The sequence below is a fragment of the Centruroides vittatus genome, unplaced genomic scaffold (assembly GCF_030686945.1).
Source record: "Centruroides vittatus isolate TY-2023 unplaced genomic scaffold, ASM3068694v2 contig_351, whole genome shotgun sequence".
NCBI classification, from domain to species: domain Eukaryota; kingdom Metazoa; phylum Arthropoda; class Arachnida; order Scorpiones; family Buthidae; genus Centruroides; species Centruroides vittatus.
This window is the reverse complement of record NW_027122174.1, coordinates 1,697,166-1,716,116: the sequence shown is the minus strand read 5'-3', so window position 1 is coordinate 1,716,116 and position 18,951 is coordinate 1,697,166. Positions and strand designations below refer to the sequence as shown.

General features: G+C 33.8%; 1 protein-coding gene across 4 annotated transcripts; it reads left to right on the top strand.

The window, feature by feature from the left end:
• Positions 1-2,519: 2,519 nt before the first annotated feature.
• LOC136974598 (uncharacterized) lies at positions 2,520-18,283 on the top strand. 4 transcript variants are annotated; one of them, XM_067269529.1, is made up of 2 exons: positions 2,520-2,576; positions 16,978-18,283. In XM_067269529.1, the coding sequence occupies exon 2, from the start codon at positions 17,005-17,007 to the stop codon at positions 18,229-18,231; it is 1,227 nt and encodes a 408-aa protein (XP_067125630.1). In that variant the 5' UTR covers positions 2,520-2,576; positions 16,978-17,004; the 3' UTR covers positions 18,232-18,283. The 4 variants fall into 4 exon arrangements, with proteins under 4 accessions (XP_067125630.1, XP_067125631.1, XP_067125629.1 ...); XM_067269530.1 differs by lacking the exon at positions 2,520-2,576 and adding an exon at positions 5,410-5,524; XM_067269528.1 differs by lacking the exon at positions 2,520-2,576 and adding an exon at positions 6,835-6,917.
• The last annotated feature ends 668 nt before the right edge of the window (positions 18,284-18,951 follow it).

The following is an 18,951-nucleotide window of genomic DNA, read 5'->3' as shown; positions in this document are numbered from 1 at the left end:
TATATTTAGGTGATATCGCGTATTGAAAGAGCGACCATACAATTCGTCGGGCGATAATCGAGCCACCGGTTAGGAAAATAACGGTTCGACCGAAACGTTTTCTCTACATCGAACTTAAAAGTATTGTCTGTCGCGAATGTTTTATTCCCATTTTCTTCTTCGAATAATTTGGGAATCACGAAGCAAAATACGTTATAGCTGTGTGACGTTACTCCTGACGCAATGTCAACGAATCAAATCGTTTGGCCTTACGTTAATAAAGTAAAATCGAACTGACCAGGAAATAATATACGTCTACGCTCGCTAGATGGCGAGACGTTACTATTATTATTATTTTCGGCAAATTAATGATTAAATTAAACAACAGATGGCGACACGCAATTTTTGAAAGGTTTGTGGTTTAAATATTATATAAAGTCTGTGTGGTTTATAGACGTATCTGCGCTTTTAATACGTGTCTATTGACACATTTTAAATAGGTACATTCATCTTAAAAACAAACGTAAAAAAGGGCATAAATCTCTATTTTATGGGGGAAAAATTAAGGTTCGGGTGGACAAAAGTGCATAGACTAAATGGGAAAGAACCCACGACTTACGAATACAGTTGTATTATTTTTATAAATTATCTCTATTGTTTATTTAAGCGATTTAAAGTAATGATAGAGAGAAGCGGGAGAGGAAGAGCGAGAGAACGAGACGAATCCCACGCTCCTCTCTGCAAATGACAAAAAATGTATGAATGAAATCAATAAAATAAACAAAACCAGACCTTTCGCCACCGATGGAAAAGATTTTATTTGCGTCACTCGGATTTTACGCCTAAAAGATGAAATTTCTGGGCCTGCGTATGCCCGGGGACCGGGCCCCGGGCCACGACATCTCCTAGGGATAATTTTTATTACCAAAACTACAAACGATATTTAAATTACAAACAAACCGTGTGTTAGAAAGTGAATAGAGAATGCATTATGTAATAAATTCGCTTCTAGTACGCTTAACATTGCCGTGTGTAAATTTACAATTTTATACGCTTTATGTAAAAATCGTCAAAATAAATTTGTAAATTTAATATCGAAATTTTATTCCTTTCATTGAAATCATGCAAAATGAATATTTCTTATTATTAAAATTTGACGTACGTAAACAAAATATATGTATATAAAACCGATCTTTTTAAAATTACTTGTATCTTAAGCTAAATAATGTCAAATTATTATTCTAAAATATCTCGGATGAATGAAAAAATGTCAAATGAACTTTCGCTCTAAATATCAAAGGAGACAATACAAATTTTGTAATTGTCCTTTTCTAGGCGTTTCCTAAGTATTAGCCATAACACTATGATCTTGCCTTAATTCGGGCCCCTCGGAACCATCTAACAAAGCCGTGTATATTAACGTCGTTAAGCGCATTTAAACTCTCACTCTCGTGTCATTTTTTCTTAAATAAGTATAATTCCCATTGTTATATTTGTTGTTGGGTTCCCTGGCCCCGTGGACACAAATATTAGAACTCTAATTCCTTCTCCTCTCTCGCGCACCCCCTTTAAATGACTCCCTCGTAGACCCTGTATGGTCCAATTAAAACTTGCAATCATATAATTTCACTTCTGCAGGCTTTTTGCTATTATTCCAACATATAATTAAACATTCTAGAACAGTGTTTCCCAACCTTTGTTGTGCTATGCCCCACCTAAGCCTTTCTAAAATTCTTATGCCCCCCAACATATACGTTGAACTCTTCTGGAAGTTCTCTCGTTCTCGTGTTCGTTGAAGTTTTTTTCTTGCACTTAATTGCCACACTGTTTTATCGTAACCACGATAAAACCCAATCCTTTCATCAGTCTCTTGCACTTTCCAGTCATTGCCAAACACGACCTGGAACACAACAACTCACATCTGCCCACCTCGAGGTCTGGGCAAAGAATGTTCTTTCTCCTCTTTCGCCGGCCTCAGGGCCTCGTTCATCTCTTTGTTCTCAGTGGTTCCCAGAATTGTTAATCCCACCCCAAGAGAAAAGGGTTATAAAGGAAAGTTCTAGAAGGAAAGGGAAACAAAGAAAATTAAAACTAACTTAAATCAATATTTACAATAAATATGGCGTACAGCGGCTATACGGTTAACTTAAACTCTGAACGAGTTTCGAATTGCCCCCCTTAACAATCAAATTGCCCCCTTGTGGGGCGTGGGCCCCACGTTAGTAAACACTGTTCTAGAATGTTTCTGCTGGGGTATCCTCTCAGCCGTGTTCTAATTTGTAACCCGTTCCCTTTGTTAATAAATCTCTCGTTCTCCAATGTATTTTCGGGTCCAGGTTCACTTGTTCAGTTATTCTGTTGTGATAAATGCAGGGTGTGACAGTGGAGTAAAGTGAAAAACCAACTGCTCGGTTAGAACACAGAGTTTAATCTAGCAAGTAAGCTGTATATACTACATATACCAAAACGAGGGGAGATAAGGTATGAAGTACAAGAACGCAGTTGTATAAACAAAAGTCTAGACATTTCCTGGAATGTCCCTAAGAGTGTCATGATACTCTCACCAACATATTCTTTGCATTAGGACGTTCTTGTAGGTAAGTACTCGTTCTTTCCTTCTCAGTGCCATTATGCCTGTTACTAGATAGGTCTATTTTAATATAGAAAACTACGTTAACAATTTTAAATATACATATTGTTATTAAAGAAACAGTCGTAATCCTGTCGAGGGTCAAAGTTCAAGCTATTAGAATCGATACAGAAACGATGTTCTCGCTATTTACTTTCGTAAGATTACGTTTATATCAAAGTACTAATATTCTAAATGCTTCGTAGTAGAAATCTAAAGAAAGAAATGACACTTTTTTACATCTCGGGTTTGGGAGTGTTGCCCCTTACTTTACCCTTAACAATAGAGTCGTGCCGGTCATCTAACTCCGTTCGGGAGAAACTTTTCGAATTGAAACAGAGCGACTTCCGTCAAAATAGGAAGTTCGTATATGGTTAATCGGGGCTTCCGGTTCCTAACCGTTCCATATCTGGTCTCGACTATCGTATATCTAACTCCGTTCTCCACATTAAGGAAGGACAGGCAACGGACGACAGTGGGGATTTATAAGTCTGAAAGTTTAAAATTGCGGCCCAATTAACGTGTAGTAGTCAAATACATAATAAAAGTACTTTTACTTTGAATATATATTTTACAAATATTTACAGACTATTTTTATATTTGGTTTTCTATCTATTCCGAGTGACCATGGCAGAATTTACTATCGACCGTTGCCCATGGATAACGAACAGAGAAGTAGTTTAAATTCATTTAAACCACAAATGTAAACATCTCTGTCGACGTTTGTACTGTTAAACTTCCCGAAAAAGAGCTAATCCAAAAATCAATTCGATAGATGCATATATTCTAAATAAATTTTAGAAGAGCCCCCCAATCAAAATTCCTATTCAATTTTAGATTTAACCATTAATTAAATTATACACCGTATATAAATTCACCTATTCACGTAGTTCCTAACACTGCGTATATAACCTATATTTTTTGCTATTTTCGAAGACAATTTTCTACAATGCTGCTTCCAACACGGTCGTTCGTCCACCCCCATTCCAACATATTCGATATGGTTTACTTGTTTCAATTTTCTGTACCAATCTTTAAGTTACGTGCTAAACCACGTAGTAGGATAATTTGGGGTGAAGTGGATAGTTACGATTTATGAAAATTTATCCAATGAAGTTGTACGTACACGATAGAAATAACGATCATCCGATACCATTTTATACTGCAAATGCATTAGAACAATTATTTTTTATTCGTCATATTGTAACGTTTGAAACACATGGGTTAACTGTGGGAATAAACAAACATTCCTTTGCTCGAGCATCAGCATCAGTTTCAAATTTCTCGATGTCGATTCCACGCTTCTTACTATTGTCAATTTATTGCCGATTGGCCAATATTCTTTGGTATTTTTATAATCACTTATCACGATAATACCTATCTCTTTCTACGTCCACTTCCTCTTCTACTCTACTAGACACATTTATCGGCAAAATACTTTATTTTTAACCTTAAAATCATGGTAACTGTTAGCGTAATACAGCAAACTCCGGCCATTAGGACCGATATCTCTTATTGGTCACAATTCTTAAGTTTCGAAGATAAAATCTTTCCTATTTCCTCCAATTTTGTATCTTGAAAATAGTCTCTATTCCGTAAAACGTCAATATTAAAATCCTCAATTCTCAATAATTTTTCGTCACAATGCTCTCGATTTTAGTAGTGTCTCGCCCCTTTTGCTCTCTACGATACACTCGTGCCGTCATCCATCTAACTCCGTTCGGGAGAATATTTTTCAACTGAAATAACGTAACTTCCAGTTTGAACCGGAAATTAAATCAAAGCTTATGGGCAGGCTTAAGCTTTCCATATCTACTCTCGACTTTCGTCTATCTAACTCCATTCTCGAGATTAGGAAAGGACAGACAACAGACAGACGAACGGTGAGAATTTATAGGTCTGCAGTATTTGAAAATTGAAGCTCGAACAGGTGTGAACCGTCGATTCATTTTGCGTCATCTCTACGCCACACTTAATAAGCTTCGTCGTTCTCTCGCGCTCTTGAAACGTACCGGTTGGCCCAAAATCAGTTAACTCCTGTATAATATAAACAATTTCTAATCATTTTATTTAAACTGGAATTTTAAAAAAACATACGTTAAGTTTATTATAATAATTATGAATTAAGTACTGGGTGAAGTTTACACATCTTTCTAATCAATTAATGAGCGAGCCAACTACAAAATAAACAGGCACTAAAGCTAATTACAACGCAAACGTTTAACTGTAATGAAGCTTTAATTATATTCAAATATAATTTAAATAATAATCATTTAAATCCCGCGCGAAAAATAAATTTACTAATTTAATTATTGAGTTGCAATTTTTAAACCGAAGACCTGTAAATTCCCACCGTCCTTCCTTAATATCGGGAACGGAGTTAGATAGACGGAAATTGAGGCCAGATATGGACGAAAGCCGCACGGGTATATTACACCCGACGTGGACCGCAAGCCACGTGATTTCAATTCTTAAACTATTCTCTCGATTATCCGTAAAGAATTTCTCAAGAAGTGTTTGAAACTTTATAGGCTAATTAGTGTAACCAGCAATAGAAAAACAAAGTGAGGCAACCTACGTAAATCCGATTAATTGTTTTGCATTCTTCTAATGTGGGCTCCCGTGCTTTATTTCTACTTTTACACTGATTAGTCGGTTCCAACAGGTTCGTATCACACCTAAACGTATACCCGATAACATTGGTGCAACTATTGAAATGGGAAATCGATCGAGTGAGAGGGAGAACCATAAAAAAAAAAAAAAATGGTAGCAACGGTTCCCTTGGTAACTCGAAGTATACGCAAAGCCTGGATTACGGTCGCTAGGTGACGGTGGCACCTAGCAACTACGTCCGATACAAACGCAGTAGCTGTGGCACGACGGCATTTAGTGTGTTTCTATCTTTTCTTCCTTCAGGTAAGTGGTTTTTTTTCTATTAAACACGCGCTGCAACTCATCCAGTGCCAGCACACCCGCTTTTCAAACTGCAACCTTAACAACCAATCGATGTCCGATTCAAATCTCCCGGGGTGACGAATCGATTACGTTTCTTTACCTGGGGTTGGCCGGCCATAAACAGAAATTGGGCACGATCGTATCCAATGATATCCCACTTAAACCGGCACCAATCGTCGTTATCCGGTCAAAAATATATACGAGAAAATGGTGTAGTATACGCGTTCGGCAGGCGTTAAACGGGTGCTACACACCTGTACGATAAATTATCCCTGTAATTGAACACCGTGTATTTTTTTTGCGGGTATTTTCCCTGTGAATAATGCAGAGAGCTTCTTACAATTCAACCTGTTAAATGGGAAACATCCAGCCACTTGTTGAAACTGGGTTAAGATACAAACCAGTGTAGTTTTATCACGATACAAACAAAGTTATCAGATAAAAAGCTCGATTTATAACGGTAAAGGTAGAAAAATTTATACTTAAAACTAAATTCCCACTTGATTAAACATAACTTTAGCTTTATTAACACTAAAAAAAGTAAGTTTGTCAGGATTTTCGTGTTTCTAAGGGATCTTTAAACAGAGAAAGGTATTTTTCAGTAGGTTCTGGAAATAGTTAGGGAAATTTCCCTATCGAAATGATTTTTTCAATAAATGTTTTCATTGAAGAGGGCGTACACTTTCTCGAAAACAACCGACGTCATCACTAGCGTAATACAATTCGTAGTAACAAACTGTTGCTTAGCAACCGTGGCTTTTATCTCTGACAATGAAATGATATTTCTCGAACAAACGTTTAATTTCGTAAATTTTGTTATAAAGTTTACCACACAAAAAATAATAATAAAAATTTGGGAATGAAAAGAATGTAAAAAAACGATACGAAAACTTTTATTTTTATTTCGACCTTTACGCGGTAAATCAGTGTTTTATAGTAAAGAGATATCATATTCGTCGGCGGGATAAAATCGAATGTTTGTTTCGTTGCTTGGAAACCGTTTGTTACCGGTTGTCAAGGCGACGTGGCAACAAAACGCGTTGCCTGGCAGCCGAAGTAGAAAACAAGATGGCGACTATCAACGATATTTTACTATAAATATAGTAATAATAAGAGGGAGAAGAGGAAATATCTTTGCTTTTAGCGTAAAAGCCTGTCCGAGACGGGATCAAAACGGATTTCTTCAAAAAATTTACGGCAAAGGTAATTTTTTTTTTTTTTTTTTAATTTTCAAGTAGGGGGCGCCAAAACGTCTCTCGCCGATCTCGGGATTTATATTAGTAATTGTGGCCGAGTCGCCTGTTAAATGAGTGGAGTAAATACGCAAAAATTCGAGAAAAGGAAATTATTTAAGGTTTGCGCTTATATTCGATATTCGCTTAAATTAATTAATTAAAACTCAATTTATTTTGAGCAAAGAATTAGATTTCGTGGCGTTTTACAAATCTCTGGAATTTAACCCGTTAATTTTAATTAATATACTTATTATTTTTCTGAATTAAATGAAGAAAATTTCAGAAATTTATGATTTATCATCTGTTTATTCTCTAAATATCCTTTTCACGAGTTTGGTTACGTCAATTCGACGTCATTCGTACATTCTCCGTTATAAAAATAGAGAAATGACGTCAAATCGATGTCAGATTCGTATTTCGCCCCCTATCGCGAAAAAAATTGGATTTAACTATTTTATAGAAAATAGCCAAAAATCCGCAATATATTTTTAAAAATTTTAGATTAAAATCAATGAAATTTATTATATCATCGCATTTTATTTCAATTGTTTACAATTAAATTAGGTTATAAGAAACTTATAACTTCTTTCGTATTTTTAATTAAAAATAATGTGGATAAGTGTTTATTCAGTGACATTTACGTGATTTAACGTCATTAACATTATATAACTCCCCGAAGCTCTAACACGTTCAAGTTGATCACGATAAATTCTAAACACGTTAATATATAATTGGGAATACGAAAGTGGACGGAATTTTAAGATGTTGATAAACAAAGAATTTAATTCGAGTTAAAGAGCGTGTTGAGTGCAAGAAAACGTCAACAAAATGGCGTGTTAAAACTACAAAAAACAAATGCATTAAGAGAAAATGTGGTTAAAATGTAGGAAGAAAATATCGTATTTTTAGCTAAATTTTTCTATTAAAAAATCAATTTTCGCTTTGTCTCGTTCATTCTCCGAAAAATCGATTTATTATTTTTTTATTTATTTCCGCCATTCACTTTGTTTATGGATTTAAAATGAATAATTTTTATAATTAAAAATTTATTAATTTAAATCAAATTACAGATAATTTTTAATATATATTTATCTACTAATCAGATACTTTTATTTAAAAATTTAAATAGGAATCCCTGATTGGTTAATATTATTGGACGGTTAACGTTTATCGGGATCCGTATCGATTTATGATTTGACGTGTAATTTTAATTCTACTCAAAAGATCTTTCAGTTCCGTAGCATAGAAAATATTTTAAAGCGAGTTTTCCTAACTTTTCACTTTAGAACAATGATGAAAGCGGAATTAAATGAAGAGTCAATTGGCGAGTCAACCGAGTGGAGAATAATCTCTGCTGTTGGCGCAACGGATCGTAAATGATAACCTTATCTGTTTACTTTGTTAAAATAACTTTCGAAGGTTAAATACATCTTTTATCTATATTTTTGCTTTAGTTACGTGCAGCTAACCACACTCTTTACGCTGGTATCTATTGAAAATAAGCGAGATTTTACGAATATACCGCACTACTTACGAATGAATTTCTTAAATTTTACACTCTGGCTTTACGTTAAGGGATAAAGCCACTTCAAATACGTATTTCACTGCTGAAGATATGTTCCTCATAGTCACGTGTTGTTTGCAGTTTAGGTTATTTAAAAGACGTATAACTTAATTTAACAAAGTAAATTTTTGAAAAAATGGCTGCAATATGTGCAAAATATATTTTGTTTTAAACTTAAAATCGATTCGTTCTTCGGGAACTCCAGTATAAAGAGCCAAATGCTTCAGAAGAGTGATGAGTTCTCTCTCTCACCCGATTTCACATTCGGATGGTAAAGAGTTGATGCGATATTAGCACAATAATAAAATCGTTTCGGTGGTCGTATCAGCCAAGCTAGAAAGTAATTTGGAAGCCATTCTTCGACAGGTATCTTCCCTCCAGATTTAATTAAATTCGACATCCGACATCCACATTCCACGTCTTGGTTATCCATTCTTTAATCGCTAATTCAATACTCTTCGAACTTAATTTTTTAAGGATGAATATAAATAATTTGTAATTAAAACTTATTTCAGAGATAAAGTATAGTTTAAAATTACATTTTATTGCTTCAGTAGCTGGAAGCAATGTCATTTTTCTTTTATTTTTTAAACTCTACTATGGTTGCATGAGTATGGAGACAAAGTAGAGTATAACCATCTGCTTGGCTCGAGTTATTAAAGGGAGACAGGAGTTAAATTACAGGTTGAAAGTAAATTTTAATTACACGCAAGAAAAAAAATTCGACATGGTTTTTGAAAGATGTTTAATCAAGAAAGGAATTAAGCTGGGGTAATTAATGTTGGATATCGTTGCACTTCTTACACTCTTCTCCACACCGTAAGATATATGATCGATAAAACTAGTTTGGACGTGATTTATAAAGATTTTTTTCTTGATTTCTTCATCCAATCCGTCATCATAAACAGAAATTTTACATCTGGCATCCGATCGACGAGCTGGCATAAAGTAAGCCATTTGGAGAAACGTTGTAAATCATCGCAGAAACTGAATTTTCCAGGGTTCACTCGCTAGATATATGGCTTATTTTCGGATATAGAAACGAGTTCGAATGAGTTTTAAAACAGTAAAATATGTAGTAAAGATAGGTACGAAATATATAGAAACAAATTTCTTCTTAATAAAGAAATTCTTTTTAGTAAGAGGATCGTTGAAAGATCAAAGTCATAAAAATGAGATTGAAGTAATCTGCTTAACTGTAAGATATTGGATGTAGAAACGAGAGACGTCGGAGGAAAAAAAGGGGAGAAATAATCGATGTTTCGTGCCATTCTGGTGTATCATTTGAATTGATAAATTCCTTTCCTCATTCCGAAATTATTCTTTACAACAAACGAATTCCATATTATTGTAGCTTAACTTGATTGCTATTGCCTAACTTCATTATTATCTGGGTGGAAAATTCCAGACGAGCCGTTTTCCATTACGGAGGAACAATGAAATTGTTCGTCTCTTCAGGAAATTAATTCATTTTCGATTGACGTCCCTCCTTAAGTAGCGGTTTTGTAATACGATAATTCTTTTTACATCCTTTCTTGTCATCGCTTTAAGTGAATAAAATGTTTACAAGTTCTCTGCATCATCATTTTAAACAATTCTTAATTAGGATTAGCAGAGATACACGCGTAGATTTACACGCATTAAGCAAAATGGCAACCGTGTTCCTTCATTTCTAATTTTTTATTTAGGCTCTTAAAAATGTAGGGCATATCCTTCACTTAGACGAAAATATGTCTTGTATTTATGAGGCATATCTCACGCTAACGACCACATATATACATGAGGTATAGCTTCCTAAAAGCGTGAAGATATGCCCTTCATTAGTGAGATATACTTTTTTCCTAAGTCTTCTATAAGTGGATCTTAAGGGGGAATACTTACGCCTCGCATTTATGAGGCATGTCTTCCTGTAAGCGGGAAAGTACGCCTCACAATTAACAATACATTGCTACACAAATGAACTTACAAGACATTTTGTTGCTTATGAAAACACGCTCGAAAGAACTACTCCGAGACACTTTCTACCTTTTTTTAAACCGGCAAATTATAAAAACATTTTAACGAACAGCAAAAGTGTCGTTAAAAGAAGGATTTTTTTACCTTCTTAAAAATGCAATTTATCTTTTTAAAATTCTTCTTATTATTAAAAACTCATCTTATTTTATCACAATACTTGTACCTTTACAAGTTGAACGGTTAGCATTAGATATAATTAACTGATAATAGGATGAGGCTATTGTTCATTTTATGGAAAAAATCTATTATATTACAGTATTTATTGTTGTTACGTTTTTTAAATGTCTTCAAGTATCATATTACATTAATAAATTCCTTTGCAATGTACTAACTGGAGCTTGCTTCTTTGTTAATAAGATTCTTGAGTCGTTTCTAACGGATTTTCTGAAGAATAAGCAAATGTTCCTCTAATATTAACTTTATTATATATTAAACTAGTGAATGCATTAAATTACGCAGAGTTACGAGGCTTACTCACTTAAATTTAATAGGATAAACATCGTAATAGTTACTCTGTCATTGGCGCGAGCGATGGCGCTTCGTCGCGTCGCTTTGTGTAACGTTTTAATTTCTACCGTAGCATTTTAAATAGATTACCCATTTTTTTTTACTTATAGAGTGACGTCACGAGTTAATTTTATGCGAAAGGTGAAATAGATTATCAGTGATCTTACAGTATAACGATCCGTGAAGTCTACGCGCAACGCGACGAAATGAGAGAAAGCGCTGTCGCTTCGAAACATTCACGCATTAGAAAGTAAATATTTTTGAATATAAGTTAAATAATGGAAGTAATAAATATATTTAAATGAGAAAAATATATTAAAATATTGTTAAATTAAGTAAAAACAGTAAAAAGTTTCCTTATATTCGTATAATTTTGTCGTGAAAGCGTCTTAAAATCAGAGAGCATCATTCAAGTTGTGGAGAAAAAATTAGCCAATAAAATCTCAGTAATATTTTCAACAAAAGAGAAAAGTATCCAATAAACATCCAGCTGACGTCTGCGAAAACTGCTGTGTGACGTGTTATGAAACGAGATTATTTCTAATAGATATCACCACGTGATGTTACATTATACAAATGACGTTTTCAACTTCACGCTCAGAATTTCCGCAATATTTACTACAAAATATAAAAATTCAGTGCAATTTTTGAGATTTAATATCATCTAAATAATGACAAAGGCAGTTTATTGTACTTACATTTATTACTGTATAAGAAAGCGCGATAACACTCGTTTACTATATTCTAGACGCGACGGCGCAACGTCGCGTCGCGTTGACTAAAATACTTAATTCTATTAGCTATCAATGTTATCGATCTCTCATAGTCTACCGTTTCTGCTAAAACACTCAATATACAATATTAGAAATTTCATTTCGATCCGAGTGAAAAAACGTGTGAACGTTGTAGAGCTTTCTTTGCTGGCGCGAAGCGACGCGACAAGTAAATAACCCGTTACATCGAGGAGTAAGGTGCATAAAAACAAAATATAACAATATTTATTATAATACGAAACGCGTAGTAAGTAGGTCATGGCTTATTTCTCAAACCGCGAGTTTTAAAGAAATAGTCTTAGCGCGAAGGATGCGCCTCGCGACGCGACGCGACGCGAAGCCATCGCATCCTACCGTTGAACATTCCGAGTTATAATTCGAATACGAACGCGCACGCAAACAAAATTATTAAATTTTAATCAATTTTATATTAAATTCCACAAATTCTATTTATTCATTAACATTAAATTAAATATAAAGGATTAGAATATTGATTTTCGCATCACGGCGCTAAACCAATAGCCAATTAAAAAAGTAAATTGCACTTAAAATATTAATTAAACTTAACAAAAAATACAATTAAAAGGAATTAATTTGCATTTTATATAATTGACGGCACGCAAAATAATTAATTAATAAGAGATTTGAATCGTTTAGTAAGCGAAGATTCACGTATTGAAGGAAAGAACAATATCGATCCTAACACCGGCATTTACGGTGCTTCCATCTGTCGGAAACGTTAGTAAATTTCGCATTCAACGTTTTATTATTAGAAAATGGTAGAATGACTCCCGAGGCATCTGTCAACTTCCATTTTGTCAAATTTCCTTCCGGCTAATTTTATAAGTGATATTCTGTGGTTGACAATTGATCCCTTTACACACTAATGCACTCTCTACGACGATCTTAATGATTTAAACGTTAGTTTAAACCATTAAGATCATTGTATAGAGTGATTTAAAAATTTATTAATTTCTTCTTATTTTAATTTTATTTTTTGATTTATTCGTTGGGTTACCGAGTGTTAAGATACTCAATATTTAAAGCTTAAATCTGTAATCTTTTGATATTTTTAAAGATAATATTAGTAATTATGGGAAATTGTGTGGGTTTTTTGTGTAAATATTTCTTAAGTTTTGATTTAAATGCTTAGAAAAGCGTGTTAAACACTTAAATATCACCTCAAAGTCTCATAAATCCTCTGAAAAAACAGCGTTGATTTTAGCAAATAGAAAAAAAAATACGTTTAATTTTATAGTAATTTTGATGAAAATTAACTAAAATATCTTCATTTTAAAGCAAAACTTAGAGAAAAATACATGGACCTTTGATGGAAGAGTGGGACGAACGTTGTAAGATACAGAGGAAATTTTCATTTGAGGGTATTTTTACCCAACTCTAGAAGTATAGAAGCTTATTGAAAAATCTCTTTTATTCAAAAATAAAATAGCGATTTTAGTCTCTTTCAGAATTTTATTTGTATTCAGTTTGCGCTGTCTAAATTTTCATTTTATTCAGAGAATTATTTGAAGGAGAGAATTGTAATAACGTGGAAAATTGAAATTTTCAGTTCACGCCATTCATCGACAGCAATTGCTATTATTATGTCATGTATTTCTGGACTAAAATAAGCGAAAGAATTCTATTTTTTCTTATATTTTATTTTATTTATCCCGATACCTCTCGACTCTTTCCATGACACAGCTTAACATTGATCTTGTTCTGAACAACGCCATTCACTCATTCCTCTAAACAAATCAAAGTTTGTTTCAATTTGAAAGTAAAATTCGGCTAAAAATTTCCAAATAAACCAGTTAATTACTTTAAACTTTTTCTGAAAGCATTCTTCAATCAAATTTTATCACAATTTTTGCCTGAAAGTAATGAAATTTCCTTTAGATATAATCCAATTTTAGAGACTTGGAACGCTAAAATTCTTTATAAAATAACTCTCAAGATAATTAAAAGTTTAAACAGAATCAATATTTTATGTTTGAATGAATTTAAATTCATTTAATTAGCTAAAAAATGTGTTAAATTTAAAAATTCCCCTGTAAAGCCGGCTTTACCTCATAAAGACTGTGAAAGAGTTATCAAGAAATTGGCACGTTAATTTTAATAGTGAGGCATAAATAATACATTTCAGCGAGGTTAAATTAACATATTGTTGTAACTGATGAGTGATTAATAATATTATTGTTTCGTTTATAATAATAATTTTCAATTTCTCTTATGTGTGGCAATCATAACATTCTGCATGCATAATAATGGTTCACATTAATTTGAAATCGATATAATATGTAAATATTCGCATTACAACAATGCAAGTGTTTGATTATTTGTTAAATTGATTATTAAACGATTGACATTTCTAAACGAGTGAAGCGGTGAAGCCGAACTTTCACCTCTTTTTTTCTGAGTTTTAATGTATCTGTATTGAATTTTTAATAAATTTATTTACTTACGAACATTTATTTTTTATTTTATTCATATTTTAAGAATTATTTATAAAATTTTAGTACATATCACTAAGATAAATCGACATAAAACCGTAAATTGAGGAGTAATGAGGTGAAGCCAAACTTTCAGTTTGGCTACTGGTTTTTTTCCAAATTTTAACCTCTACACCTCAAACTTTCGATCGTTTTACTTATTTAAGAGCATTTCATTTGTGATTTTCTCACGTTTTGAGGATTATTTATGAATTTTTTTTTGTATAATGTGAAATTTTTATACGTCTGCACGTACTCATATAGTGAATTTTTGATGTAAATGAGATTTATTATTATTATTATTACTATATGCTTTATATTAAGCCGAAAGTGTTATAAAATAACCTAAATTTATAAAAATGTTTCTATGATATAAATTAAGTGAGCCGTAAACGTGATAACAAATTGTTTTGCGTAATTATAAGTGACCAAGTAATTACGGAAGCCGTTACACGATAATGATTAGTCATAATGTATCACGGATAAAGGTGAGTCGTTACGAAGTCGTGTAATTGCAATTGCTCACACGTTTATTCCACTTTTTTTCTCTTATTTCCCGATTTTATGATTTGTTTTTCGTGGTTTTTCTTTTACTCTAACGCATTTTTAATGATTTTAACAAGGTTACAAGCATCACATCTTCTTAAATAGTCTTAAAAAAATGATCTTATATATCTAATACAGAAAACACTCGAAGGAACAGAAATCACCCCGAATTACTTGTGATTTTAGTTAATTTTCTCACTCGAAGTTGCTATATTATATGAAACATCTCTTCGGAAAGATTTTTATTTAAGCTTGCGAATAAACTTGATTTATTGTGACTCCAAATAACTGTTAGACACGCGATGATGTCTTTGGAAATGGTTCCCACGATGCCATTCTCCATTGTACCTACGACTGAACGACAAAAAATGGGTTTGACGAGAACAGTAGCAATGAGAGCTTAGTTTAAAGATGGTAACACAAAATTTTCGAAGAAAATACTTTTTTTAGCGTGGGAAATAACGTCGAGAAATCCAGCGGACGTAGTAAAAGACAAAATTCTGTTGGTCTCTCCTAGTTTTTTCTTATCAATCCCTATCCTGATTTCATCTCTAAATTCGTATCTTGACTTCCGGACATGATAAAAAGTCATTTTATGAAATTAAATGAATATCGAAACGTAAAAAATTAATTAACACTATTAATTCTTGCATATTTTCTGAAAAACTAGAGTTTTGAATTGAAAGCTTAGCAAGATTCCCTTTGGAATCAAGTCTCTCTACGTTTTCAACATGTCTTTATGAAAATATTTGATCTATATCTCCTAAAATACTCAATTAAAGTATTGGAGTATACAGTAATCGAAGTAAAAATGTGTAATTTCTCTTTAAAAGAAGTCGGGAATCATCGACAAAAGTGGTAGAGTAAAAAGTTTGGAAGTTTGTCTCGATTACAGTGCGAGTAAGATGGTATTTTCAATTATAGAGAAAGTATCGATGTGTTTTGAAGTTAGAATTGTTTCAACAGTTTCTGGTTATCTCGCCCCCTTTAAAAGTTAGATACATAAAATTGGACGATAAAAACTTGAAAGTTCCGGAGATCGATGGAAAATGCAATCGTTATATTGATTGAAGTTGTAGAAATATTACACATTGAGTTTTGGAGGAAAAACTGGTACAAAAGAAATTATGTAATTATAATTAGGAGCAATATATGCGGATGTAATTTAAAATGTTTTAATTTTAATTTTTAATCTTCAAAACAACAACAAAAGTAACCGAAAATAATTAAATTTTTGTCACTTTTTTCCTCCCGTTCTTTAAAAATCGATGATAATTAATGTTCAGAATATAAACTGTGTAATAAATATTCTGGATAAGTGCACTAGATGAAGAATTTAATTTAATTAACCCATTTGAACCTATCAGCTCTAATAGAATCTAACGTAACCTATTTAACCCTACTTGATTTATATAAACAGACTTAAATTAGACTAATTATTAATTATGTTGTGGAAGCCAGTCAAACTCTTATTAACAGCGCTCGGGTTTCCTCCCTTCTACAATGTATGGTACCTGCTGCTTTTTTAATTTACGGATGAAGATGAGCGAAGAACCTTTTCTAAAGTCAGGAAATGACGAAGAGTGCAATGACTCCTTTCCGAAGTTAGAAAACTGAAGAAAAGTGCAATAATCTTTTTCCAAATTTGGAAAAGCGTGAGGAAGAGGGCAATAATCCCTTTCTAACGTTAGGAAAAAGGTCAAAAAGAATGCAGCCGTATCGCTTTCTAAAAGTTAGAGAAGAGTGCTTCATTCTTTTTCTACAGTTAGAAAAGCATAGAATGCAATTGTACCGTTGTAAATATAGGAAAGGGTATGTAGTAATTCTTATCTAACGTTTGCAAAGGGTATAAAAGCAGCAGCAGTTCCTTTCTAGGGTTGGAAAGGGATTGCTGTTTTCAAAAATCTGTGCTAACTTTTCTGCTTAATTCAATTTGAGGAACGTAAACACTTCTATCTTCCATGCTTAGCTTCACCAATTTAATTTAACCTAATTTAATCTGGCTTGATCTAAATTTCTACGGCTTTACATAATCCAACTTTGATGTTAAATGGAAAAAACGTAAATAAATTATATTGAATATCGTTATTTAGTATCCATTAAAATTTAATATGAGTGTAATTATGACGAAACTCAATTAAAATAAGATTTTGATTTTAAGCTAGCAAACGAGATAATTTTTAATAGATAAAACTATTTTAAATTAATTTTATTGCTTTCTTATTTACCTCATTTTTTAAAAATATATTTATTAAATTCATATATTACTTTGATTTTATAGTTATTCAAACACAACGATTCATCAACAATGACCTATGCACCCGATCAGTTCAATTTGGCAGATTCTTTCAATCACGTGATGAAATGTTCGTTTTCTTCTGTTCAATCCCAAGTTGAGAAGACAAATAACAATGCCACTATCCTAGCAAGAGAAACGAGAGGAAATCATTCGTTAGGACTTCGAACGACACATCGACAAGTACCTTTTCCATCGAACAATAATCGTATACATCCCATCTCCAGAAAGACAGTCAAAAGGGCCTACAGACATAGATCACGCGCAGTTCAATTAGACGGTTCCGATCCCTCCGAACCTCTGTTCATCTCTACCTGGTTAACGACCATGAAACCATTGATGACACCTCTTTCTCCCCGAAACGATGGTTCTGTAGATTTCCCTATTAACAAACAGTTCGAAACCAACGAAGTGCTATCTAACCTGCCTCTACCATCCAGAATGAGCTTACCTATTGCTTCTTCGCCTACGTACACGGCTCCGAACATCGCCTTTCCAGTTTGGGTGGCTCAGGAGAACACGGAAAACAGATGCCACAACTCGGAATCTGTTTTACCCGACGTCACCATTCCTCAAGCAACGAATAGGATACTATCTTCGTCTTCTCTTCTAACAAAAATGAGACTACCGATCGCTCCTTCGCCCATTAACACCCCACCGAACAGTCCCTTTCCCGTTTGGGTGGCTCAGGAAAATAACGAAGACGATTGCCACAACCCGGAATCCGTTTTGCCCGACGTTTCCGTCCCTCCGGCAACCAGCTGCGTCATCAAATCAAGTCCAAATTCTTCGCCGGCTCCCGAACAACATCCCAATATCCAAGAAAGCTGCAACACTTCTTCAAAACCAAATTCCCTACTCCTTATTCCTAATGCGGATCACGAGGCTGTCCAAAGCTCCCTAAACTATTCGTTAGAAGTGTCTGGAAGTTCGTGCCATTTAGTTAAACTCAATATCAATTCCTCGAAAGGAAATCATCACCCAACCTCTCCTGTTGTATCTGCCCCTAGTGTCGCAGAAGGGAATCGAGAAGAGACCAATTCGGAAAGAAGGGAAGACGTGGAAAAGAGGACCAGAGTAACCATCGAGATCGAAACGGGAGGAGAATGCATCATTTTCCTTCCTGTAGATCGAGTGGAGTATCGCGTAGTGGCTCGCGAGTGTCCAGAATGCAGCAATAAACAGAAAGAAAAATCTGCGGGTAGGAAACCCACTGTTATGGTCGAGACGAAACGATGAATATGTACCTTCAATTTTGTTATAAACAATAAATATGCTTTTCCAGTAAGAATTTGCTACTTACTCCATGTCTTAGGTTAAGCACAATGAAATTTTTATGTTATACACCTTTGCTCACTTGCACACCTTTTAGTTTGGCTTGGTTTATTTGTTTACGGCACGTGGAAGACACCTTGGAAGATCTTCGACGTGCCGTAACCCAATAAACCAAGTATTACAAACGTGAAGAAAACCCGGGAAACTCCACGCGGCCTGCCCGTTGGCAGAGGTGCAAACCCACCACCGATTATCGGCCGTACGCCTTTTAGATTCAGTATTGCGCGAGCTTTAAATTCACCTAGTCCAAAGCTATCCTTTGTAGAGGAATAATGGAATTGTTACTTCACTTTACTATCCGGTTAAGGGAAATAATCCGTTTAGAAATAAACTGTATACCATCATTTTCCATGTGTTCCGCATGCTAAGCAGTACGAAATTCTGGATCGTTAACTCGGATCGAGTGATTTCCTTCCCGAGATAAAGATGGCATATTTTGATTTTATACGAAACGAACAGAAATTTAGAAAAAATTACTGAAATATCAGGTAAAAAAGTCACTGGCTGAAGACAATATCACAAAATTCACGGTACATCCGTCGATTTCCGGAGGATATTTTACGAGATTCACTTAATTGAGGAAATTCATTTTCCCGAAATCTTTCGATAGACATTTTAAAACAA

What these genes read in the sequence shown, in the direction of transcription:
- LOC136974598 (XM_067269528.1), top strand. Translation starts at nt 6,870, where the DNA reads ATGAGTGGAGTAAATACGCAAAAATTCGAGAAAAGGAAATTATTTAAG. An exon ending in AGAAAAGGAAATTATTTAAG is followed by an intron (nt 6,918 to 16,977) that starts GTTTGCGCTTAT and finishes TTGATTTTATAG; the next exon opens with TTATTCAAACACAACGATTC.